Here is a 26,002-nt window from a genome sequence, read left to right as displayed (position 1 = left end):
TTGCATAGAATCCTAGAAATTTGTTTCATGTAAAACCCTCATTAAATTTGAAGATGTATGTAAAAGAATGCAAACACACACACACACACACATGCATACATAGATACATATACAAACATACATGCATATACCCACACACACAAACATATTTGGAAAGATATATATTTGTGTAAATTCTTATATCACTGCTTGTGAATTCAAGATAAGTATTTGTGACATTGTCCTAAAATGGGAGCATAAATGAGAAACTAGAGCCAGTTTGGTCTAGTGGTCAAGGTGCTGGGCTACAAACCAGGAGTCTGTGAGTTCTAGTCTCGCCTTAGGTATGAAAGCGGACTGGGTGACCTTGGGCCAGTCTCTCTCTCTCAGCCCAACTAAACTCACAGGGTTGCGGTTGCGGGGAAAATAGGTGGAAGGAGTATTAGGTATGTTTGCTGCCTTGAGTTATTTATAAAAATAATAAAGGTGGGATAAAATTAAATAAACAAACAAATAAATAAATGTGTCCACATGTGTGTGCATGTGTGGATGGATAGGTAGAGAAGGAAGTAAGTTTGTTTCAGTCAAAATAAGCGGTCTGCCATATATATAAAATTATAGAGAAAAGTTGTACTACTTAAATAATACTTTCATAATTTATCCATATAAAAGCTTTTCTTAAAAGAATAAGTATTTCTCTCACACACACATAGTAGTGATTCAGAAAGTGAATGCTGAAGCTTCTCCTGGGACTTCATAAAGAAAGACTTGGAACTTTTGCATAGCTAGCAGTAGATTCAGTAGGATCCTTGAGACACAAGTGGCATTATTATTATGCATTGGGAACTCTGCAAGAGTAAACTGTTCAAATAAATAAAATAATGAAAATAAAATGCAACAAAGAACAGGAATAAAAGATGAACTGCCCTTTTGGTTATATTACTGTATCTTGAACACAATAGTCAGGCTTTCTCATTTTGTTTATACCAGCAAGATGTCAGGACTTTCCCTGGCCTCTCGGTTTATACAAAATTTAAATGCACCTTAATCTAAAGGTGCAAAAAGTGCAGCCTGAGCATCACAATCAGACCATCCATATCCCTTTCCTTCCCCTATCAGTGGGTGGTGGAGTTTTCCCTTTATTTTGCAATGGAGGCAGTCAAGGCACCCATTTCACTGTTAACTCCCCCATCATAGACCTTGGCCCAGCCACTTTTTGGGTGCAGCCTTCAGTTTACCACACTAAGTTTGAGCCAACAGGTTGTATATTCTTGGTCTAAATAGTGAATTCTAAAAATTCTATCTCTCCCTTGAAAGAAAAATAGTTAAACTAGTCTGACACATATTTAAGTAGACTATTCTAGAAGACAGAATTCTTGGGAGCACCCACCAATGTTTGTTTGTTTACTTTTAAAAACAAATTCTCTTAGAATTATTAAGAGACATATTTTTAGTCTTTTGATTATGAGGCCAGATCAGAAGCTTCTGAAGCATTGTACTTTGGCTGGGAAAAAGTTGGTCCTATTCCTATTCCCCAAGAGCCAGTAGGATACATTTTCAGAAATCATGGCATGTCTGCAAACAGCTCCTCAATATTGGAAAATGATACCTTGCATAGGATGGCATTATTTTCCTCTGAGCATTGATTTAGGACTTCTCTCGTAACTATGAAGAAGATGCCGTGACACTTTAGCCAACTGAATGGTATCTTGAAGTAGCATGGCTCAGACACTAAGGAGACATGAGGGACTGCCCATCTCCCACAGCTGTTTCACATGCATACAATACAATACAAGGAAAATATCAGGGCAAAATCAAGGCAGGATGTAAAAGAATCAAAAGCAAGTTTCCACCCCATATATTTGGCTATGTAGCTATAAGAGGATGATTCTTAGGAGACAAACTAATAAAGTTGCCCCTTTTAAATTCATTTCTAGGAGCAGTAAGTAATGTTTGGGATAGTAGCTAAATTTTAACCCGGAAGAGATCCTTTCTGCTCTGTCTTCTGTGTAAAAACTAGAGATAGGCCTGATGTGGTTCCTTTCAGCAGATCTCTAGCAAATTGGGTGTGTGAAGAAGAGGAGCTTTTAGGGGAAACCTCTGTGACCTGAGCAAGGCTCCCTTCTAAATATTTCACATGACTTCACCAGATCTGGCACAGTATTTTGTGCTCTGTGCACCACTCAAGCAGCCTTGTACAGAGGATGAAGTACGTGGTTCTTTAACCTAAGACTGCAATCTCAGTAGCTGATCAAGTTTACTTAAGTAAGAATTCTTTTTAACTAACACAGAAATAATGGAATGGTTCAGAGTTTTCAATGACACATTTGTGAAACATTGAGATTTGCTTTACTACTTGATTCTGCCTATGATAGGTTTGTGCAGTGGATTTTGAACTTTTCACATTAACTTTTCCAAAAACGTTTATATGTCTACTGTGGTGCCACTTCTGTTGCAGAAGTTTCTGGGTCATGTTCAAGGTTGTACAGACTACATTGACCACTGTGCAGATCTGACATCACAACCTAATTTAAACCCAAGGAAACTTGTTGCACATACAATACTTTTTTGAGTCTGTCTGTCTGTCTATCTCTGGGAAAATTTACTAATAATGGGCTTGTTGCCATTGAGGGAACTTTGTATTCCATTACTAACTTCATTGCTAATGCAGTTTTATGATCATAGATATCACATAGCATAGAAATCATAATTCTATGCAAAGCACTATCATGCTATGCATTTAGAACATTCTTATTAGTACTGATTTGCCAGGGTGAGCTAGCTGGATTTATTTCAGTTGGCTTTTATTTGAGATTCTCCAAAATCCATCTTTGGAGTAGTATTACAAAAGTTATTTATATATATATTTAAGGAATTTATATTCTTGCTCTTCGCCTTTTTTCCATAGAAACTTTAAACTTTAAAAAATGGTACCACGCTGAGCTATGTGTGGGTCCACAAAAATTACCTGTGAGTGAACTAACTCATTCTGTTGTGCTGGCTGATCAGTAACAAGTAAGCTCTTACCAGGAAATTTCTGCTGGTTTTCATGAGAACAGGATTTTACCAATTGAGTTGGTAAATTGGTTAATTGAGTTAACTCTTGCAAATCTATTGTAGATCAGAGTGAGTCTCCAAATGAGAGCTTTTGGCAAAACTTTTCAATAATTCTGGATGGTAAATGAGTCTAGACTTCAGTAAATTTTTAAAAGTGCTTAATATTGTAATCAATATTTTCTATAGTATAAAATAAAAAATCAGTACATTGAACTCTAGTTTTTACAAGCTGAAAGATGACTCAGTGTGAAATCATTAAACTGATTTCAGCTGCAATCCTAAACAGGATTAACAGGGGTGGACAAATATTTTTGGCATGTGACCATTTCATATTTATTTAGTCATAAGCTTGCTTTGTCTGATTTCCTTCTGTTATCAGTCTGCAAGTGGTATTAAAATAACAAAAAAGTATATATATTTTATACCCATTTTATGTATAGTTTTCTTAATTTCATAATTTGTATAAATTAACCAAATATATATTTTTGCTAGAACTGTAACACAAGTTGTTTGCTTAAGCAGAATTTAGAACACGCAATCTCTGAATGATATTCCATTCCTCAAATTGTGCAAGTTAGGTTTCTTTGCTTAAAAGCATGCTTGAGATCAAACTGAGCTTTGGTTGTGCTTGTGACATAGTGGTCAAGGAAATGCTGCATATAACCATGTTGTGGCTTGGCTGGTAACCTAATTTATACTTTATTGATATTAATAGCATTATATGAACTTCAGTTAACCAAAACCATGATGGGTAGTAGAGAACAGTATCTGTTGCCCCATCTGGTTTTGAGTACAACAAAGATTGTGACTTTGAATGTAGGAGGAATATATTATAATGAGCATAAATTATGAAAAGAAAAGAAAAGAAAAATTGCATGTCTGTGAAACTTACAAAGGAAACTTAAAGGGCAAGAATATAATATATATGAATAAAAGTGGTCTAAACTCATGGAGAGGAATTGATGAATTCATCCAGGGAAATGTAGCTGGAGATTTAATTATGAATAGAAGGCCTAAAATGCAAATCAGAAAGTATGAATTGATGTAATACAGGTTGTTATGGGTATGTACAAAAGTAGGAATTCATAGGTTAAAAAGTAGGAATTCATAGGTTAATAATACTTGTATGTTAATGCTCCAGTAGAAAAATCAAATATGTATTTAGGAAAAATTGTGCAATATTCTGAACAAATGTAATCCAAGGGAAAAAATTCTCTGGATAACTTACATGAATGGATGGGTAGGAACAAGATAAGATATTATAGAAAAGGTTACTGGCCATTTGGAGATCAAAGTATGAATGAGAATGGTTAGTGAATATCTCCTTAGGAAAGGTCTTGTTTAAAATGCATGATTTAAGCATAAGGATGAAAATAAATATGAAAGCATGATGGATTTGATTATTTATGATGAAAGATTAAGAGAATTAGTGAGGTCTGTAAGTATTATGAGAGGTTTTAAATGTGAGACATACCAGTTTTTAGTCTATGAAGAGTGAATATTGTAGAAAAAGACACGGAAGAAAAGGAAATATGTTAGAGAGGCTAGAGTGAAAGAATAACTGTAGGAAGATAAAATATGAATCCTGTATGAAGAAGTATTGGAGGATAGATTAAACTCCAAATAGAGTGAATGGAAAGTGGAGATAAGAAAATAGAATGTGAAATCTGCTTGGAACACAGTGAAAAGAATTATATTACAGAAAGCCATAGAATAGTCTATGGAGTTATACTAATGGAAAATATGAAAGACATGTTTTGTGCTGAAGAGGCTGTAGATGAGAAAAAATAGACAAAAGAGAGAGATTGCTGTGAAAAATAAGGATGTAAGAATATAATTGAAAAGAGCAAGGAAGAGTTAAGATTAAACAAAAAAGAGAAGATGCCATGAAGTTTTGATAGAGATAAAATATTATCTTGGAAGTGGGTGAAGAGGGTTAAACAAGGAGCTTCCAGAAGATTGAGTGGAATTAAAAATAAAAGTGATGAAACAACAACCGAGGGAATGCTGGATAGAGTATTTTAGAGGTTTATAATGAGAATGATAGTGATATCAAGAATGGAATTGAAGCAAACGCTTTAAATATTAGTGTTCAAGAAAAAAAATGAAAAGGTAATAATAAAGGCTGTGAGATTGTCAGAATGGTAAGGCTGCAGGTGTAGATAGTATAACTGAAGAAACATTAAATATGGAAATGATTTGCTTATGGAATGACTTACAACTTGTTAAGCTGTGCATGAAGATCTCATTTAGTTTGTTAATGCCTAGGAAGGTATTTGGCAGAATTTTGATTAAAGGGGCATAAGAGATGAGAATAAACAGTGTGGGAAGTATAGTATAGCAGGGTAAAATTAGATTTTTGTACTTCAATAGTTTATTGAGAAGGTTTATTTCACATACATTGTTTTAGAAAAAGCATATGATAATAGAATGGTTTTGAAGCATGCAATAATTTGCATAAATACGGAGTTGATGGTTGGTTGCTGGATGTGGTAAGTAATCTATGGTAGAAATAAAGTATGCATTAAAAATTAGATGAAATGCCTAGCAAATGGGACCAGGGAGTAAGATGAGGGTGTGTGATGTCCACTTGGTTGTTTAATGTATTTATGGATATATTTATAAGGAATAGCTGTCTTAAAAGTATGTTGGTTGGGAATGGAGAAATACTTGTATGTTATATACAGATGATGTTGTATTGTTGGCTGAGAACCCAAATAATCTGCAGCAAATGTTAGATAGATTGTATGATGCAATGAGAATCATGTATCTTGCATGAAGGACCAAGGTAATGCTGTTTGATAGGGAAAATAAAGTGAACAATTGCAAGTTATACATAAATGGCAAAAAAGAGCAAGTAGATAAATGTGTGTCCCTTCACAGAATTTTTATTAAAGATGGGAGAATTAATGGAGAAATATTAAAAAGTACAGGCACTGATAGAAATATAATGTGTGTGTGATCTCCTGTGAGGAATGACTGTTGTAAGAAGAGAAAATAGCTGTGCCTAACAGCCTGCTTCTGCTGACTTACACATTATGTGAGCGTGTTTGTAATGGAGTACTTAAGAAGGCTATGTGGTAAAGTAAGAAGAAATAGGATAAAGAATGAATGGGATTGAGTACAAAACTGAACAACCAATACAAAAGACGTTTGTTGAAGTGATTTCATAATACACCAAGAATGAATGACATCGCAAAACAAATATATGAAGAGTGACTGGGTCAAGAGGAAGGAGAAGACTGAGGAAGAGGTGGGTGGATGGAGTCTTAGGAGATCCTCAAAAACAAAGAGTTGAGAAGCTGGAATAGAAAAAGGCAATGTATGAATCTCTTTACTGCTGTGGTGCAAAGAATGGTTTGCAAGAATAGAATCGAATGGTATGAAGAGGTATAGTGAATGATGTTAAACTATATTAAACATTCACAGAGAGAGTTTTTCAGGCAATACAGCCACATAAAACCACTGCAGTGTCTCCCTAACCCTTCTAGTTTCACCAAGTTTTCTTCTTAAGCATATACATACATACAGTGCTTTTGTCAATTTCCATCTGAATTCACAATAGAATCTCCCTTATTTACCACTTAGGGTAAACCAACTTAATAGGCTCCTTACCTATGTAGAGAGGAATATGTGCTATTAGTCCAAATTCTCAAAAGGAAATAATCTCACTGTGGTAATTTGTAAAATTGCCCACCTGCTGGCCAGTAATTCCTGCCCAAATCTAGAATGTATTCAAGTACTTGTGTTAAGCAGTATTATATTGGGACAGCTCAGTTATTGTCATAGTGCCAAGTAATCTTCAGGGGTAATGGACCCAAAATTTAAACATAAAGGTTGAGATCTTGCAGGAAAACCAGTTCAGCCATGCAGAGGATCAAGTCCCATAAACTGTCACTTTCAAACAGTTGCTCAAACATAGTGGATATCCATCTGTTTTGAAGGCTATTGCTACTTCCATTTTTATTCCACAGCAGTAACCTGTGAATCAAGTTGGGTGGAAGCAGAGTGACTAGTCCGAAGCTACCCAGTGAATGTTACTGTCTGAGGGTTGTATGATACTTGTTGTTGTTCGTTCAGTCGCTTTTGACTCTTTGTGACTTCATGGACCAGCCCACGCCAGAGCTTCCTGTCTGTCGTCAACACCCCCAGCTCCCCCAGGGACGAGTCCATCACCTCTAGAATATCATCAATCCATCTTGCCCTTGGTTGGCCCCTCTTCCTTTTGCCTTCCACTCTCCCTAGCATCATCTTCTTCTCCAGGGTGTCCTGTCTTCTCATTATGTGGCCAAAGTATTTCAGTTTTGCCTTTAATATCATTCCCTCAAGTGAGCAGTCTGGCTTTATTTCCTGGAGGATGGACTGGTTTGATCTTCTTGCAGTCCAAGGCACTCTCAGAATTTTCCTCCAACACCACAGTTCCAAAGCATATATCTTCCTTCTCTCAGCCTTCCTTATGGTCCAGCTCTCGCAGCCATATGTTACTAACTGGGAATACCATTGCTTTAACTATGCGGACATTTGGTGTCAGTGTGATGTCTCTGCTCTTAACTATTTTATCGAGATTTGTCATTGCTCTTCTCCCAAGGATTAAGCGTCTTCTGATTTCCTGACTGCAGTCAGCATCTGCAGTAATCTTCACACCTAGAAATACAAAGTCTTTCACTGCTTCTACATTTTCTCCCTCTATTTGCCAGTTATCAATCAAGCTGGTTGCCATAATCTTGGTTTTTTTGAGGTTTAGCTGCAAGCCAGCTTTTGCACTTTCTTCTTTCACCTTGATCATAAGGCTCCTCAGTTCCTCTTCACTTTCAGCCATCAAAGTGGTATCATCTGCATATCTGAGATTGTTAATGTTTCTTCCAGTGATTTTAACTCCAGCCTTGGATTCCTCAAGCCCAGCATGTCGCATGATGTATTCTGCGTACAAGTTGAATAGGTAGGGTGAGAGTATACAGCCCTGCCGTACTCCTTTCCCAATCTTAAACCAGTCCGTTGTTCCGTGGTCTGTTCTTACTGTTGCTACTTGGTCGTTATACAGATTCTTCAGGAGGCAGACAAGATGACTTGGTATCCTCATACTGCTAAGCACTTGCCACAATTTGTTATGGTCCACACAGTCAAAGGCTTTAGAATAGTCAATAAAACAGAAATAGATGTTTTTCTTAAACTCCCTGGCTTTTTCCATTATCCAGCAGATATTGGCAATTTGGTCCCTAGTTCCTCTGCCTTTTCTAAACCCAGCTTGTGCATCTGGCAATTCTCGCTCCATGAATTGCTGAAGTCTACCTTGCAGGATCTTGAGCATTATCTTACTGGCATGTGAAATGAGTGCCACTGTTCGATAGTTTGAACATTCTTTAGTGTTCCCCTTTTTTGGTATGGGGATATAAGTTGATTTTTTCCAATCTGATGGCCATTCTTGTGTTTTCCAAATTTGCTGGCATATAGCATGCATTACCTTGACAGCATCATCTTGCAAGATTTTGAACAGTTCAGCTGGGATGCCGTCGTCTCCTGCTGCCTTGTTATTAGCAATGCTTCTTAAGGCCCATTCAACCTCACTCTTCAGGATGTCTGGCTCTAGCTCACTGACCACACCGTCAAAGCTATCCCCGATATTGTTATCCTTCCTATGCAGGTCTTCTGTATATTCTTGCCACCTTTTCTTGATCTCTTCTTCTTCTGTTAGGTCCTTGCCATCTTTGTTTTTGATCATGCCCATTTTTGCCTGGAATTTACCTCCAATGTTTCTAATTTTCTGGAAGAGGTCTCTTGTCCTTCCTATTCTATTGTCTTCTTCCACTTCCGTGCATTGCTTGTTTAAAAATAATTCCTTATCTCTTCTGGCTAACCTCTGGAATTTTGCATTTAATTGGGCATATCTCCCGCTATCACTGTTGCCTTTTGCTTTCCTTCTTTCTTGGGCTACTTCTAGTGTCTCAGCAGACAGCCACTTTGCCTTCTTGGTTTTCTCTTTCTTTGGGATGTATTTTGTTGCCGCCTCCTGAACAATGCTGCCAACTTCTGTCCAGAGTTCTTCCGGGACCCTATCTACTAAGTCCAGTCCCTTAAATCTATTATTTACCTCCACTGCATATTCCTTAGGAATATTAGTGAGCTCATATCTAGCTGATCGGTGGGTCTTCCCTAATCTCTTTAGTCTGATTCTAAATTGTGCAATAAATTCGTGATCTGAACTACAGTCAGCTCCAGGTCTTGTGTTTACCGACTGTATGGATGTCCGCCATCTTTGGCTGCAAAGGATGTAGTCAATCTGATTTTGGCGTTGTCCATCTGGTGAAGTCCATGTATGAAGCCGCCTCTTAGGTTGTTGGAATGATACTTGTACATACAAATTTTCACAAGTGCTTTGAAAGACATTTTCTCTAATGAAAGAGGACACATTTCACAATGTTTTGAACAAAAATACCACCGTAGTAGCTAATGCTCTTTAAGCTTTGAACAGTGTAAACTAAACTCCAGGCCAAAACAACTTCTTCGAGTTAGGGATCGACCCTTTCCCCATTTCTTTTTTCTCATGCACCTGCCTCTTAGCACAATGAGTAGGTCACATTTCATACATCAAAGCATTATTTTTTATTATGGAATATCCATTGGCGTTAATGGTGCCTTATTGCACCTCACACTTCACTGCATTTAATGCTTTGTTAAGCATGCATTTCCTAGGAATAAGACTCAGATATTAAAAGACCCTGTTCTATTACCTTTTGACTGTAAAATTCAGGTGCCTATCTGACTTTGCCTTTCAAATTGAGATTAGAAGAATATGAATCCCGTATTAATACACAGTCTGAAACAAAAATTAATCAGATGTATGTAGTTATACATATAGAATTTGATTTTTTTATAGTTGTTCATTTATGAGTATAGAATGCTAGAACATTCTCATGAGGAAAATAACTCTGCAATACCATAATAACATTAATTAGGACAGTTTATATAGTAGGTTGTTACTTGGTAAAATAATTTTCCTATCTTAATAGCTTAGATCCATATGGGTTTGTTCGTAACAGTAAATGTCTTTCAATCTTTTTCTCTACTTTTTCTAGAGATTGCAGAATCAGGCAGTTCCTCTGTGCGTGTGCGTGTGTGTGTTTGTATTTAAGTATTACTGTCTGTGTTGTTCTCTAGGTATCCAATGCTGACAGTTACTCTCCATAATTTTTAATGTATGTTGATAGATTTTGATGGTTTTGCTTAGGAATTCACTTAATTCCAGACTGAGGATATCTGTGTGGACAGTTATTCTATATCTCAGCGTGCATTAAGAAAATGGAGAAAGATGCAGTTTGCAGTTTGGGGAATCTTCAAGTCTCAGGCAGAGCTGCTACTAGTTAAAGCCTTTCCTTTGTTGAACTTAGAGCCTCGTGTGGCGCAGAGTGGTAGGCGGCAGTATTGCACCCGAAGCTCTCCCCACGACCCGAGTTCGATCCCAGCAGAAGCTGGAGTCTTGGGTAGCCGGCTCAGGTCGACTCAGCCTTCCATCCTTCCGAGGTCAGTAAAATGAGCATCCAGCTTGCTGTGGGAAAGGTAATGGCAAACCAACCTGCTCTATATTCTGCCAGGAAAACATCGCAAAAGCGGCATCCCCCCAAAGGGTCAGAAAATGACTCAGGGACCTTTCTTTCTTCTTTCGTGGTTGAACTTAGGGAATAATGAATGTGCATCTTGAATCTATTCATACTTTGCTTCAAGACTTTGCTTCTACACCTGCTTATTGCCAATTCAGTATTGTACAAACATAGAAAGTTAATGATATATTCAGTACCAGTATAGTATATCCTGAAAATCAGTCTTTGGTGAGGTATCTAGATAGTGCTGTGGGATTAATCCTCATAAAAACCATAAACACTTCATATTTACTTGTATATGTTTTATTTTTAAATTTTGAATTGGTATTGAATTATTAATAATAGAATGCTACCAGATCTTTCAGTAAAAGAAGACTGATAAGACCTTTGGGTGCACAGTGCCAGAAAACTCAAGTTGTGATAGGCGTGTACATTTTACTTCAAATTTATTCCTGTTTATCCCATAGGGTGCTTTTGAAATGAGAGCTGCCTTCCAGAATGGCAAGACATTTGTATAGTATATAAATACACATAAATATATATGTTACAATCTGTATTTCTTTGCTTATCTGTGTGGAAAAATAGTGAGACCTACTGCAATTATAACAGTGAAATGCTACTCATATTTCTGTACATTCCATTAATTTATGCAGGTCCTATTGCTTTTCAGCATATAATCTGGTAGTTGCTAGGCAACCAAAAGAGTAATAGTGAACGTGATTTTTATGTTTGGTAGATCTCTCCCTCTTTCATGTATGCATGTGTGTGTCTAAAAGATGTTATTTGAAACAGAAATATATATTAAAACAGGAATAGCCTATATATTAATCATAATTTTCTCAGCATATTTTGATTGCAACCATTAAATTTTTCTTCTTAGAAGAATGTCTTTAAGATTAATTTTTTAAAAAATAAATTCTTTATATTCATTTACACACACAGAAACAAAATCTTTTTGTGAAGCACAGAAATCAGTGGATGTTTTTTCCCCCTTAGGGGCATAATTCAATATTCTGATACTAGTCTAAGAGCATGCGTAAGACTCTACTGTGTAATTTGGATATCTTTGGCAAAGTACCTTCAATGCTTTTGAAAACATTAAACAAAGCTAGCCGACAGCAAGTCCAGGTTCCTCCTTGCAAAAGAATTGCATTGATAATATATTTCTTGAACATAAAACACAAGAAACATTTTTTTCCTTGTCTTTTAAAGTAAACTGGTTACTAGAATTCCCTTTTTAGTAAACATAAAGCACTCACAAAGTAGCACCACAATAGAAGGCACCTTTCCGATGTTCTCTATATAAACACCCAGCTGATTCTGCCTCCTCTGCATCAGTCCTGGGTGTTGTAGCAGTTCATCCTCAGTATTCCTATTGAAGTTCAGAAGTTGACTGAATGAGGACTGTCCCAAATTGACCTCATTAGGAGTACTTAGACTGCAATTGTCTCATGCATGGATCTGTGTTACTGGCAAGTATGTTATGTAAATAAGCAATGGAATTGCAGATAAAATATCCCAGACTGGCACTGGAGTTGGCAGTTATGTGCAGCTGCCAAAATAGTAAAAATGTACAGCTGTGCTACACTTGCATTGAGGTTCATAAAAACATGTAGCTTCTGGACAGTTTGAATGTGGCTTCAGATATTAAAAATGATTACAGTATTTCCACTGAGATACAAATCCATGGTGTCAGTTGTGAATATTATGGCAGAAAAGCTACCATGCTTTTGAAATGCCAAACAGCAGGATCTTTTCTTAATGGTAATAGCACTGGAAATGTTTTAGTAGTTTTCAAAAGAAATATTTTGCATATTAAATGCCAAGTCTGGCAATCTCCCAGGTAAATTAGTTTTGAATGGGGCCCTAGTAATTGCTAAATTTCCAGTATTTGCCTTGGCTCTCATTCCCTATCAGGACAAGGTCTAAGAATGACCAGGGAGAAAGGAATCAATGCATTGCTTCTCTTTTGTTTTTAATAAGAATTTTATTAAGTTTAAAGCAAAAAGAAAAACTACAAAAAGAAAAAAACTAAAAAATGTGAAACACAAGAGAAAATTTTTAAAGATTACATAAAGAAATGACTTCCAACTTTCAACACCAAGAATATACAACAATTTCCATAATCAATCCCTTACTCTATATCAGACCAAGATCACATTGTTTCTATAATGATACTATAAATCATTCCATTAACACATTATAAAAATCACTAAATACAATTGCTCCTTCCCCTTATATTAAAAGAAAAATATATAAACCTCCAAATCAACTCTCCCCCACAAAAACATTTATTTATTTCCTTCCTACCACTATTCTATATATTTCTGTCCACTATAATAAAAATCAGACTATAAAAACATTTTATAATTAATAATACTGTAACAATCTTAACCCTATTAAACCTAAAACCAGGAAATTATTATTATACCTTATAAATCTTAAAAATCAAACCTTAAAAGCAGTCCAGTAAATTTTAATCCAAATCATTAAAAAAATAGAATCACAAGCCTTAAAATCTATCCAGATTTTAGGAATCTTTAATTCTTTAATTCTTAATTCTTTACCCCACTTCAAAGTATACCAAAGCATTTACATATCTCCATAATACACACAGGGCATTTTTCATACAGAAATCAAACAGTCCAACTGCCCCCCTTAGTAAGTCAGACTTCTCAGCAAAAAACCTCCCACAGAACAAAACCTCTTCTTTCCCATAATGTTCAACTCAGACTGTCCTTTTAACCCCTTCAACACCAGAATGTAATCTTTGCCTGGCATTTCATCAAAGGCATCAGTCTTGCTGTCAGTAGTAAAATCTTCAACTTCTTCCACAATGTCTTTAGCCGGATAACACATTTTAAAGCTGATATTTTTCACAATGTCCCAAATATCTTGCAAGATAACTTGACAGGAATCCGAGAAAATCTGCTTAAGCTCAAAATAAAACCCTGAGAAAGCCTCCTTGAGATCCTGTATGTTACAGGCAGTAGATTATGGCGCCCCCTAGGTACTTGACTGGCAAACATAGGAGTTAATGAGTTAATGGAAGATCTCCTAAAGTTGTTGACACAAGAGAAAGTATGCTAACAAGCAGCTCCCAGGGAAAGCTGAAGATTCAAAACAGATTCAACATGTAGGAAAATATTAAATCCTTCAAATTCAATACAAAAATAATAGGGAGGCAGTTATTTATTCTCAGTCCTCCTTAGTGTTTAGATGGGAAAACAAGCCAAAGCTTTAAAAGATTTTTAAACATTAATCCAGAAGTAACGATAGGCACCAAGAGAGTTCGCTTCTCCTTGCTGCAGAAAACCTCTCTTAGGGTATATAAACTTGAAAAAAATATATAAATTGGGTGGTTTAGAAATGGGGTGGCTCAACTTAGTGTCCCTTTAAGGCTTGGAAAGGATGACGTCCCAAACTCCCAGCATCTCTTACCGGATTCGCACTAATACTGTTCGCAATCCTCTGGCTGCGAGGCAACATTTAGGAGTTCAAATAGGATGATTCCAAGCATTTTCTGTCCATGAAATTGATCAGATCTGCCCACAGAGCTCACAGGCACAGATGTTCAGTTGGCCATGTTCCCACCGGAAGTCGAATCAATACATTGCTTCTCATCGGTAATAATTTGTTTCCTTCCTTTCTACAGTTCAGGACGACAGTTAAGTGAAGTCTTCATTCAGTTGCCTTCCCGAAAAGAATACCCAGAATATTATGAGTTAATTAGAAAACCAGTTGACTTCAAAAAAATTAAGGTGAGTATAATTTTGATTGCATTTGAATGTGTTTCCAGTATTAGTTAAAATTATTATTTAAATGTTATGTTTTTGCACACATTGAGTATAAAAATATTGCTTGCTATGAACCTCCATATGTAATATTAAATTGTGAATAGGTTATTTAAAACAAATTCTTGAGAATATAGCCTAGTCTAACAAGTTGTTCAAGGCATCTGCACAAACTCTGAAAGTTTGATTTTTAAAAATGGGCAGGTTATTTAAAAAATCCAAAGATTTTTTAAATTAAAACCCTTTATTAAGGTGCATGATGGAGCATAAAACCAGAGCCAACTTTGCAGAGTACTTCAGATGCCTTAAACAGGGTGCCAGCACAAGCCTTCCAGGGAAGCAGGTGGCCCATCACTCTTTCTGAGGCTTCTACTCCATCAGGAGAATTATACTGGCAGAAAAGAGTGGTGTTGTCCTTAGTTGTTTATCACTCCCCCCACAACCCCGAGAGCCCCCTGAAATTTACTCTGTAATTGGAGAGACCTTCTAGAATAGAAAGGAAGGTAGTACTTGCACTGCTGAAATGTGTGAGATGGAAAATAATCAACAAAGCTTGGGTACTGATTGTATTGAATTTAGCTAGATAGCTAGATTTAGCTTCAGTCAGTTTGAACTGTTGCACTTTCTCTCATATGTGATACATATGTAAAGAGTAACAAAGGTAACTATTGTTCTTTATAAGGTTATTAAAACCCTGTTGTTTATACAGGGTTTAGATACATCAGTGGACTAGGCACCACTAAAGCCTCAAATATTTTTATTTTTCTGGCATGTGTAAATTATTGCTGAATTAGACACACAGCTTCTTGAAGTATCATTTTTCATTCTTCTAGTATATTTGGGATAGGGAGATAGATCTCCCATTTCAAGTCCTCTGAGCTAGTCATTCAATATCGTTCTCTATTCTTCATCCAATATGTGGAGAGTTTTTCATCTTTTGACTTTTTTCTGAATGTGGCTATGTTTGCACTATCAATTAATTGAAAATGAAAGGGTAATAGTGCTTATGTTATTTATAACATAACTGTATCTGTTGTATTCTGAGTTATATTGTTAACTAATTAATTTTATATGCGCTTTCCCCCTTTCAATCTTTCTCCCTCTCTTTTCTTTTAAAAACACACTCTAGGAAAGAATTCGTAATCATAAATATCGGAGTCTCAGTGACTTGGAGAAGGATGTCATGTTGTTGTGTCATAATGCTCAGACCTTCAACTTAGAAGGATCACAGGTCTGATTCAAACTTTTTCTGATTCCAAGGCTATTGATGTATGCAATTGCGTTAAATACTGTGTACAGTGTGACTCTCTTAACCAACCTGGGCCCTTCATTTTGGAATTTCAACTCCAATACTTAATGGGAATTGGAATCAGTAAATTTGGAGGGTACTGGGTTGTCATACTCTGCTATTCAGTGGGCATTTGAGTAGGAAATACTGGCACTGAAAATGTTGTCTTAGGTCTATATTGTGCATAATAATTTTATATAAAACACCTTTTAAATCTGTTTTTCTACTGCTTACAGGTAGTCCTCACTTAACCATTCATTCAGCGACTGTTTGAAGTTATGGCAGTGCTGAATGAATGGTACTTACGCCAGTCCCCCAAGTTAGGCCATTGTAGTGCCCTCACAGTCACATGATCAAAATTTGGGCGCTGGACAGCCCACCTGCACTTGCGACTGCAGGGGGTTTCAACTCCCCCCATCCACCTGTCTCCCCCCCATCTTTGCCCTTTTGGCTGCCTTGCACAGCAGCACTCCTTGGCGGCAGTCTCAGCCAGCTGCCAGCCCAGCTCTACAGTGCAAAGTCCCTGCCACCCTGCGCTCTGCAGGCCCTGTTGCACCCAGCTGACCTTTGCTGTCTTCCTCCCACTGCTGATGAGGTGAGACCTGCTTGGCCCTATGCGAGGCAGCTGCTGGCTGTGCTAGGCCTTCTTCCCGAGGCCGCTTGCACCATTCTCCAAATAGCGCATACCGTTTTCGTGATGCTTCAGGAGGCCTCTGAAGTTTTCCAGAGGCTTCTAGAACACATTTGGAGAATGGCGTGAGCAGCCTCAGGAAGAAGGTCTGGCATGGCCAGCAACTGTCTCGCATAGGACCAGGCTAGGCGTGCCTCATCAGCAGTGGCACTCCTCAATGACAGCGAAGGTCAGCTGGGCACGGCAGGGCCTGTGGAACACAGGGCAGCAGGAGCGGTTGGGGCTTTGTGCTGGGGTGGCTGGCCATGGTGCAGGGCCTGAGGCAGCATACCTTGGCGTTGGTGGCACCAAGGCTGAAGTAGAGGCCTGTGGGAGGTGGTGGCCAGCTGAAACTGCTAAAGACCCCGTGTGTAATGGTTGCCTATTCTAAAACACCATCAGACTCATGAGCAGGAATTCAAAGATATCTGGTTTATTAAAGAATAGTATGCAGGATCACAGAGAAAGCTGAGAATGATGAAAGCGCGCCAAATTCAAAGTAAAAACCCTCGGTGCAAATGAAATCCCTCCCCCCATAGAATCTTCTCAAGTTCACAATCCCAGGTGCTCCTAACAGTCTCTGATGGTCTGCGGGAAAAGTCCTTGAACAGATAACATAACCCAAACACATTCCATTGCACTGATTACACAGACAGAACTTGGTACAAGGTCTCACAGCAGCTCCCTCCCAAACAGAAACGCGCGTCAGTGCCATGGCATGTGAAACGTTACGATGTATAAACTACATTGAAACAGTGAACATGACATACTGCCCCCCCCCCAAAATAAAGAATACATTAAGCAGCAGGCTTGAAAGGGTAAGCAAGGTGGAAACGGTTAACTAAAGCAGGAGCATTAACATGGTGGGCATACACCCATTCAGGATGAGGAAAGTGTTTCCATCGGACCAGATACTGAAGGGTGCCTCGAAGCTTGAAAGAATCAACCATGTCTTTGACTTCAAAGTGTTGTTGGCCATCAATCATAATTGGAGCAGGAGGAGGAGGTTGAGGGTGCCAACGCGGTGAGTGGTGCACAGGCTTAAGCAAGCTGCAATGAAAAACAGGGTGCAAGCGTTTCAAATTGTGAGGCAGTTCCAATTTAACAGTAACTGGATTGACAAAACGAACAATAGGAAAAGGACCAATGAAAAACTTGGGAGCAAGTTTTTTAGAGGGTTGTGGTGATTTGATAAATTTAGTAGATAGATACACCTGATCCCCAACTTTGAAGTCATGTTGTAAAGAGCGATACTTATCAGCTTGAGACTTTTAAGCAGCCTGGGTGTCAGCTAAAGCTTGTTGAATTACTGGCCAGGAATCAAACAGTTTAACAGCCCAGTCAGATGCAGAACATGTTTGGGAAGGGGGCTGTGGCAGTTCAGGGATGGGGACAAAGTCATGACCAGAAACCACATGAAAAGGGGTTTGTCCGGTACTTTGATGCACAGCATTGTTGTAAGCAACTTCAGCAAAAGGTAATAACTCCACCCAATCGTCCTGATGGTAGTTAATGTATGCTCTAAGAAACTGTTCAAGAGTGGAGTTTAAAATCTCAGTAGAACCGTCAGTCTGTGGTTGGGACGATGTGGACAGAGCTTGTTTGGTGCCAATCAATTTTAAAAATGATTTCCAAAACTGGGAAGTAAACTGTGTGCCGCGGTCAGAGATTAAACGGGAGGGGTACCGTGGAGGCAGTAGATGTGGAGAAATAGGCGCGCCAGTTGTGGGGCTGACGGGATGGACGCACATGGAATGAAATGAGCTTGTTTAGAGAAAAAATATTTTACAACCCAAATGACCGTTTTCTGACTGGGAGGTAGGTCCACAATGAAATCCATAGAAATCTCGTCCCAGGGGCGGGATGGGCTGGCCACTTGTCATGAGTAAGGATGGCGAGCAGGGGGCTCCCATCCAGGCTGTAAAGCGCATGCGTAGTACTGAGGAATTAAGCAACCATTCAAAGAGACACAGATCAGGCCCGCCTTAGCCTTTGGGGTTTATATGTCTGGGTTTTTCCCACACTTATTCAGTTTGTTAGGATTCTGTTCATGAAGCAGTAATAAACATTAGAGTACTACTCCTCATCTCAGCGTGTGTCTCACTGTTAGGACACCACTGGTTGTAAAAGCCCCTGTGGTTTCCCCCCTTTTCGTTTTGACATGGCACAAACAGGACAGGAAGCAACATAGTCTTTTACATCACGTCTTAAGGTTGGCCACCAAAATTGACGGCAAACCAAATACAAGGTTTTGACAAAACCAAAGTGTCCAGCAAGTTTATCATCATGGGAACGCTGCAAAACATCAGCTCTTAAAGTTTCAGGCACATAAAGGCAGTGTTCCACCCACGCCGGACCGTTTTCAAAAGAAACATTGTCTCTATTAGCTAGTAACCAAGTGTCAGATTTCAGCGCCTGGAGAAAGTCCTTCTGTAACTGGCAAGGAACTTGCACTTTCCGCTTCCCAGACTGTGCTGGGGGTGGGGTTGCCTGTGCATGGGTCTGGCTCCGAGTGACAGCAACCAAGCCCAGTTGTGGTTCAGTGAGAACAGTTCCAACCACATCTGCCACCTGGTCAAGGTCCTGAGGTAAACGTGACAAAGCATCGGCCAGAAAGTTTTTCTTTCCCGGAATAAATTTTAACTGGAAGTTAAAGCGACTGAAAAACTGAGCCCAGCGAATCTGTTTAGGGCTGAGACACCGTGGGGTGCGGAGGGCTTCCAAATTCCTATGATCAGTCCAAACCTCAAAAGGGCATTTAGCGCTTTCAAGGAGATGGCGCCAGGTTTCTACAGCTGCTTTTACAGCAAACACCTCCTTTTCCCAAACATGCCAACGGCGTTCTGTTTCAGAAAATTTCCTGGATAGATAAGTGCAGGGTTTTAAGCAATTTTCTGAATCCCTTTGTAACAAAATAGCCCCAATAGAGGAGTCAGAAGCGTCAATTTGGACCACAAAGGGGCGCTCAGGATCAGGGTGCTGTAGGATAGGCGCAGCAGTAAAAAGGGTTTTTAGTTTCTCAAATGCTGCCTGGCATTCAGGCGTCCAATTCAGCACTGCCCCAGGGTTTTTTACTTTGCGTGTCTCCCCAAGCCTTTGGTACGGAGTAAATCAGTGAGGGGCAGAGCAATCTCAGCGAACCCCTGGATAAATTGCCAATAGTAATTACTGAACCCTAGGAAACTTTGTAATTGCCTCCGGGTGCGGGGATGTTCCCAACTTAGAATCGCCTGAATTTTTGCAGGGTCCATTTCTATACCCCGGTCAGACACTCAATAGCCCAGATAGTCAAGTTGGGTTTTGTGAAACTCACATTTGGAAAGTTTGGCATAGAGTCCTCTCGGTTTCAGTGTAAATGAGAACATCATCTATATAGACCAGAACCCCTTTAAACAAATAATCATGTAGTACTTCATTAATCAATTGCATGAAGACCCCAGGCGCCCCTGCCAACCCAAAAGGAAGGATTTTGTATTGAAACGATCCTAGTGGGCAATTAAAAGCAGTTTTCCACTCATCCCCAGACTTTATGCGAATGCGGAAGTAGGCTTCATGAAGATCGAGCTTGGAGAAGATCTTGCCCTTTGACAAATGAGCTAACGTGTCCTTCATGAGGGGTAGAGGGTACTTGCTGACAATAGAGACGGAATTTAACCCACGATAGTCCGTGCAGAGTCAAAGCATGCCATCCTTCTTTTCCCGGAATAACGGGCTCCAACTGGGGAATTAGCAGGTTCCATAAACCCCCTTGACAGATTTTTGTCAATGAAGTCCCCTAATGCCTCAAGTTCCTTCTGGGTCATCGGGTAAATTTTTGGCTTGTGCAATTGAGGATTGGGGACCAACTCTGTTGCAGTCAGTTTTCCGGTGGGGGGGGGGGTAACTGATCTGCCTCCATCTCCCCAAATACGTCAGCAAATTCTTGGTATTGAGCAGGGAAGCCTTCTAAATGTGGCAAGTCAGGGCACGGCGTGGCGATCGCTGCCCTTCCAACCCCCGCACATGCAACTATCTCCGCTGTAGGAGCTTGGTAGAATCCATCTGCAAAAGTCACAGTTCTGTGCTCCCAGTTTATATAGGGGCTTCGATAGGTCAACCATGGGATCCCCAGGATTACCAAGGGATTGCCAACAGGTGCTACAATGAATTTCAAAGCCTCATGGTGGCTGCCCATTTGCATTGCCACAGTTCCAGTGAAATGGGTTGCGCCCCCCCCCCCGCCGTTGAACCATCCAACTGTGTGAAGATCAAAGGCTGCTGGAGGGGGAAACTAGGCAGGTCCAAAGCAGCAACCAGATCAGGGTGAATTAAACACCTGGAGCACCCAGAGTCAACTAAAGCCCAGACCTCTGTAGTCTTTGTGCAGGAACCCAATTTCACTTTTACTGTTAAAGTGGGACAGTCAGCACTCATCATAGCATCTTCGCGCCCATCCTCTTCCACCTGCCCGCTGGCGCCTTTCATGGCAGGTGGCTGGCGTTTCCCGCTGGCTCCTTAGAGTCATCTTCAGCCTCTCCCGAGAAGTCGATTATTTCTTCAGCGTTGGCTGTCCCTTTGGTTGCTGTCATTTGCCGCGAGGGGGGGGCGATTTGGCCGGCGGCTTCCCCGCTCAATCTCCAGCCTTGGCTTTTGGGCAATCAGCTGCTCAATGGCCCTCCTTTCCTCATTGGAGACACTGACCCCTCGCGTAGCGCCGATCTCTCTCCTCATCCCAGGCTCTATAGCTTGGCCGGGCAGCAGTCGCAGCACTTCAGGGTCCCCTCATGGTGGCGGGTGGTTTTTCAGATTTTCTAGTTTGCATGAAGGTATGCTGAGCGTGCTCAGCCTTTCCCGCCACACAGATCCAGTCATACAATGACTCAGGGTCGTCTCTGCACAACGCCCAACGCAGGATGTTCCGGTTGAGTCCCTCTTTAAAACGCTCTATCAGAGTGGACTCAGACCAGTCAGTGATTTTCCCAGCCAGAGCTTTAAACTCTAGGGCGTAATCAGCTACTGACAATTGGCCCTGGGTGAGATTCTTCAGCGCCTTCTTAGCTCTTGCCTTGGCCAGGGGATCTTCAAAATGCAGCTTTAACACCCACATGAAATCAAAATAATCAAGTGCAGGGGAGTCAGCATCACTTAATTGGACATACCAGTCAGCCGCTCGACCCTTCAATTTGGTGGCAATGGCAGTTATTTTAGCCTCTTCAGAAGGGAAGCATGCCCCAAACTGCCTGAAACATTACGATGTATAAACTACATTGAAACAGTGAACATGACACCATGCCTCTACTTCAGCCCTAGTGCTGCTGCTGCCGAGGAATGCCGCTGTGCAGGGTGGCCAAAAGGGCAGAGATGGGGGGGAGATAGGCGGGTGGAGGGACACTCCTACACGAATACTCTATAGTCTTAGCACTTTACAGCATGCGTGTTTGTGGCACTAGGAAGCCTAAAAGTATTAAGAACCTCAAACTAGTTTGAGAAGCGATCCTACAAAATGCTAGTTTACAACTATTATTTGTTATCATCTGAAATGCAAGTTAAATGTCTTCATATGTATAAAGTGGATTTGAGTTAGTATAGTCTTATTAATCATCTGTTGCAATAGTACCAGTTCATTTGAGAAGGAAGATCCTTGCATTTCAGACCTTCTTTTGTAAATACAACTCTACAGAAAAATAATCAAATGCACCTACTTGCATCAAAACTTGGGGGTTTATTTTCAAAGATGTTCTTCAAGTCATATTGATGTGAGCTGATCAACTAAAACTTAAAAAAATTCCTTTGAAAAATTTGAGAGATCAGGGACTGACTGTAAGATTGAATGCTTGTTCGCTCTAACCCCACAGGTCTTGTGCATAAATCATTTTTCCTCTTCTGTCATGGTCTTGATTTTCATTAAGGTAGCTATACTAAATGGCAGAACATATATCATACTTAAAGTTATCAAGAAAGTACTAATTAACATTAACCATGTTGAAATCATTAGAGAGATATAAATCCTAACAGTGGTTCAGGCTCTTGATGGGTAGGCAGAAAGAATTTGCAGGTGAGCAGAACTGGGATTAGAATACTACTTTGTAATCTGTTACAGAAACTATGGCTGAACACTTTAGATACTTACAGTTTATATCACAAAGATTCTGTTACTAGCAAATGTGAGCCATTTTATTTTTCTACCATAATTATCACCCAAGGAGTGCATTTATTTCATCTTGAATATACAGTTAGACTATAATCTAAATCTTAATTAGAGCTTTCCATTGAAGGCTTTAATAGCATTAGTACTGCAAGTTAAATAATTTAGGCATAAAAATAGGTTTGGAAATGTGAAAAGTAATATAATATGGAAGCTCACTTCATTTAGTGCATAAAAAATTAACATTGCTATTTCCTGTAAAATTCATGTAACAAGACTTATATCTTGTAAAGGGGGAGAAAAAGCCATGCTCTCTGTGGGTTTGCATAGAAAATAACCTTCCATGCTGTGAATTTTTGATGAAGCACAGCTTGCATTTCTGACACAAATTTGCTTTCATGCTCCAGATCTATGAGGATTCCATTGTTCTCCAGTCAGTCTTCAAAAGTGCACGGCAGAAGCTTGCCAAAGAAGATGAAAGCGAGGAAGAGAGCAATGAGGAAGAAGAAGACGAGGACGATGAGTCAGAATCAGAATGTAAGTCTCTTGTTGAAAAGCAAGGACACGCAATATGTCTTTTGGGAACTTAGTTGCTTTTTGGCAAACTGACAGTCTTTGCCATTCAAGAGGTATATAGAGAAAGTTCCATTTGGGCCAATGAAATAACAGTAAAAAGGGGATTGTTACCATTCAGATTATTTCAAACTAAGTTACATATTTTATGGCTTAGTTGTGGTTTTTGTAAATGTATGAGTCAGAAGAAGGAATGTAGAGGAAATCCCTTAATAGAGTGGGATGTATATGTTTACTTTGTAGGATATCAACTTTAATTTTGGCATTTCAGATTCTCATCCATTTTTCTGCTTTCCCAGCAAAATCTGTGAAAGTGAAAATTAAGCTAAACAAAAAGGATGACAAAAACCGGGATAAAGGGAAAGGCAAGAAACGCCATGCTCGGGTCAAAGCCAAACCAGTTGTGAGTGATGATGATACTGATGAGGATCAAGATGAAAACGTAAGTGTTGCCTTACTGGATCACTGATTTTTTCATATTTTTTTCTGCTCTACCATTCATTGTGGTCTTACATTACCAGACTTTTTATGTTAATTTTTGGTGCTTTGGGGGATACCTAGAAATTTTAAAGGAAACCAGTTGTGAAGTTTATAGCCTGCTTTCCATGCATTTATGGAGTATTTGGACAAAATATCTGAGATCAAAAGTGATGTGCAGCTTGTCCTGACCATAAAAATAGATTGTATTTCTCAACCCATAACAAATCACCCAGCGGATTATAACTCAATGTATTTTTTAAAAATCCTATGGAGTATGTCCAAGCCTTGAGTTTGCAGAAAGTAGCTCTCTAATCTCAGTCAGTCAGTACAAAACTAAGAATTCACTGGTGCAAGAAATAGGGGTGGGTGGGGAGGTTATATGTTTACTACACTTTACTAGATTACAGTTTACTAGTGTAAGTCACTCAGAATTGTTCTGAAGTCAAGCAGCTTCTAAATCGAATTAATTAATTAATTCCAAGGTGTACCAACTTGTATATATCGTATTTTAGAATTAAGAAACGAGGTTACCCCTCAATACATGTTTAAGCTAGGAATTTATGTTCAGTTCTAGAACTGAGCACACATCCAGTCACAGAAGAATCCACTCCTAGCTTTTCCTCCAAAATTGATTTTGTGTTAGCATTCAGTTTTATGAGGGAAAGGGAAATCAAGCTGTCCTCTTGTTGTTAATGAATGGGAGCCATAAATACTTGGTGATCTGCTGGGAGGTCCCATTTTATGTTCAGCCCACTCCTGCATTACAAGACAAGCTGTCTGAAGGATGGAGATGGAATAGCAGCCCCTGCTCTGAATCAGGCAGTTGTAGTGGTTCTGAATCCTCCATTCCAAAATCACTAACAGGAACAAGATTCCTTCCTGCAGATCAGCTACATCAATTACCCAAAAGTGAACTGTCTTGAGAGAAGAAATCCAGTAACTTTGTAATTCATGACAATGCCAGGTATAATCTTCTTCACATTCTTGTGTGAAAGCCTGAGCATACGTTTGTATTTGGTTTAACCACAGGCTTAGTGGCATGTAGATAACCTTCAGCTGCTCCCATAGCTCTCTGGCTTGAGACAGTTCTAAGGACATAACTAAATCCTTGTCAAGTAATCAGGAGTTAAACACATTTAGTTCAAGAGAACCTGCATGCCCAGTTATTTCTAGATTGCACCTTGTTTCTTTGTTGCCATTCCTTTATTCATTTTTATTTTGAGACTATTCTAACTTTTTCCCCCATACCTCTTACATTTAGGACCAGTCAGAAGCAAGTGGAAGTGATGACGAGTGATCCATAAAGTTAAATATTCTTAAAGCCACAATTTCTTCTCTCAATTTACACCCAGTGAATTCACTTGGTCAGACAGACATTGGGGTGCTTCTGTATTCATATCATCTATAAATTAACTTTAGGGTAGTACCAGACAAACATATTTCATGGTGTAAAAAAAATGTAACATACTGTGACCAAAAAGGCCTCAAAGGAAAAACAAAACAAAAAAAATCTTTTGATGGAAAAAACATGGGTGGATAGTATATTTCTATGGGTTGGATTTAGCTAACTAATGGTTTGACAATTCCTGGGTTCAGTATTTGATTAGATGCTCTCAACTGGCATCAAGAACATTAAAAAAAAGTATTTTGTAGCATTGCTAACCAGGAGCCATTAAAAGCAACTGGTGATTTTATTTTTCATCAGGCAACTTTCCAAGTTTTATTAGTCCTGTATCTGTTTTACATTGAGCTACATATATGCAGTTTTGTTTAATAGCTTCTAAATGTACAGTAGCTAGCCTTTACCCTGCCCTACACCATTTGTTGCTTCAGTTTATGCTCCATGATCTCTTGAAAAAGAAATGCTTTTTGAACTGTATACATGAAATTTACGTCTACTGTAAACTTTACTTTTTCTCCCCTCTCCTCTTTTTTTCCCTTTATTATAAAAAGTTGGATTTAAAATGCTGTTAAATATTGCAAATATATAGTACAATGAATGGCTTTTTTCATCAGATTCTTTTGTGTTATCATTTATGGTTTGCCACCTTTCCTCAAAGTGTACTTAATCTTTGCTTTCTTTGCACAATGTCTTTGGTTGCAACTCATAAGCCTGAGGCAAATAAAATTCCAGTAATTTTGAAGCAAGTGTCATTACTTTTCTTTGCCAGGGCAGGGGTGGAAAGGAAGGTGCAGGAGCACCAGGCTGGTTCTCCACCTCCTTTTGCAAGTTCTGAGTGATGGACTGATACACTGAGTTTGGGTCAACCTTGTCGACATGTCATTATTATTGCTGCTCTGATCCAGAGGATAGTTCCCTATAGATCACCCTTACAGCATTTTACATACTTTTCAACATTACAAATCATTTTTTTGATATTCTGAGGGGTTTTCACAAATACCTTGTCAGTGGTAAGTGAATTAAAAGAAAAATATATTTTA

General features: G+C 39.1%; 1 protein-coding gene across 2 annotated transcripts in view; it reads left to right on the top strand.

The window, feature by feature from the left end:
- SMARCA2 (SWI/SNF related, matrix associated, actin dependent regulator of chromatin, subfamily a, member 2) overlaps positions 1-25,704 on the top strand; it is a 119,812-nt gene extending 94,108 nt beyond the window's left edge. For both annotated transcript variants that reach the window (XM_063295095.1, XM_063295093.1), the window contains 5 exons: positions 14,287-14,392; positions 15,555-15,656; positions 22,915-23,044; positions 23,380-23,522; positions 24,822-25,704. In XM_063295095.1, the coding sequence (XP_063151165.1) occupies positions 14,287-14,392; positions 15,555-15,656; positions 22,915-23,044; positions 23,380-23,522; positions 24,822-24,857 (517 nt within the window). In that variant the 3' untranslated portion in view covers positions 24,858-25,704. The remainder of the gene's footprint in view (positions 1-14,286; positions 14,393-15,554; positions 15,657-22,914; positions 23,045-23,379; positions 23,523-24,821) is intronic.
- The last annotated feature ends 298 nt before the right edge of the window (positions 25,705-26,002 follow it).

Source organism: Candoia aspera, chromosome 2 (genome assembly GCF_035149785.1).
Source record: "Candoia aspera isolate rCanAsp1 chromosome 2, rCanAsp1.hap2, whole genome shotgun sequence".
Taxonomy (NCBI): domain Eukaryota; kingdom Metazoa; phylum Chordata; class Lepidosauria; order Squamata; family Boidae; genus Candoia; species Candoia aspera.
The sequence above is the reverse complement of the archived record's forward strand: the minus strand, read 5'-3'. Positions and strand labels throughout refer to the sequence as shown.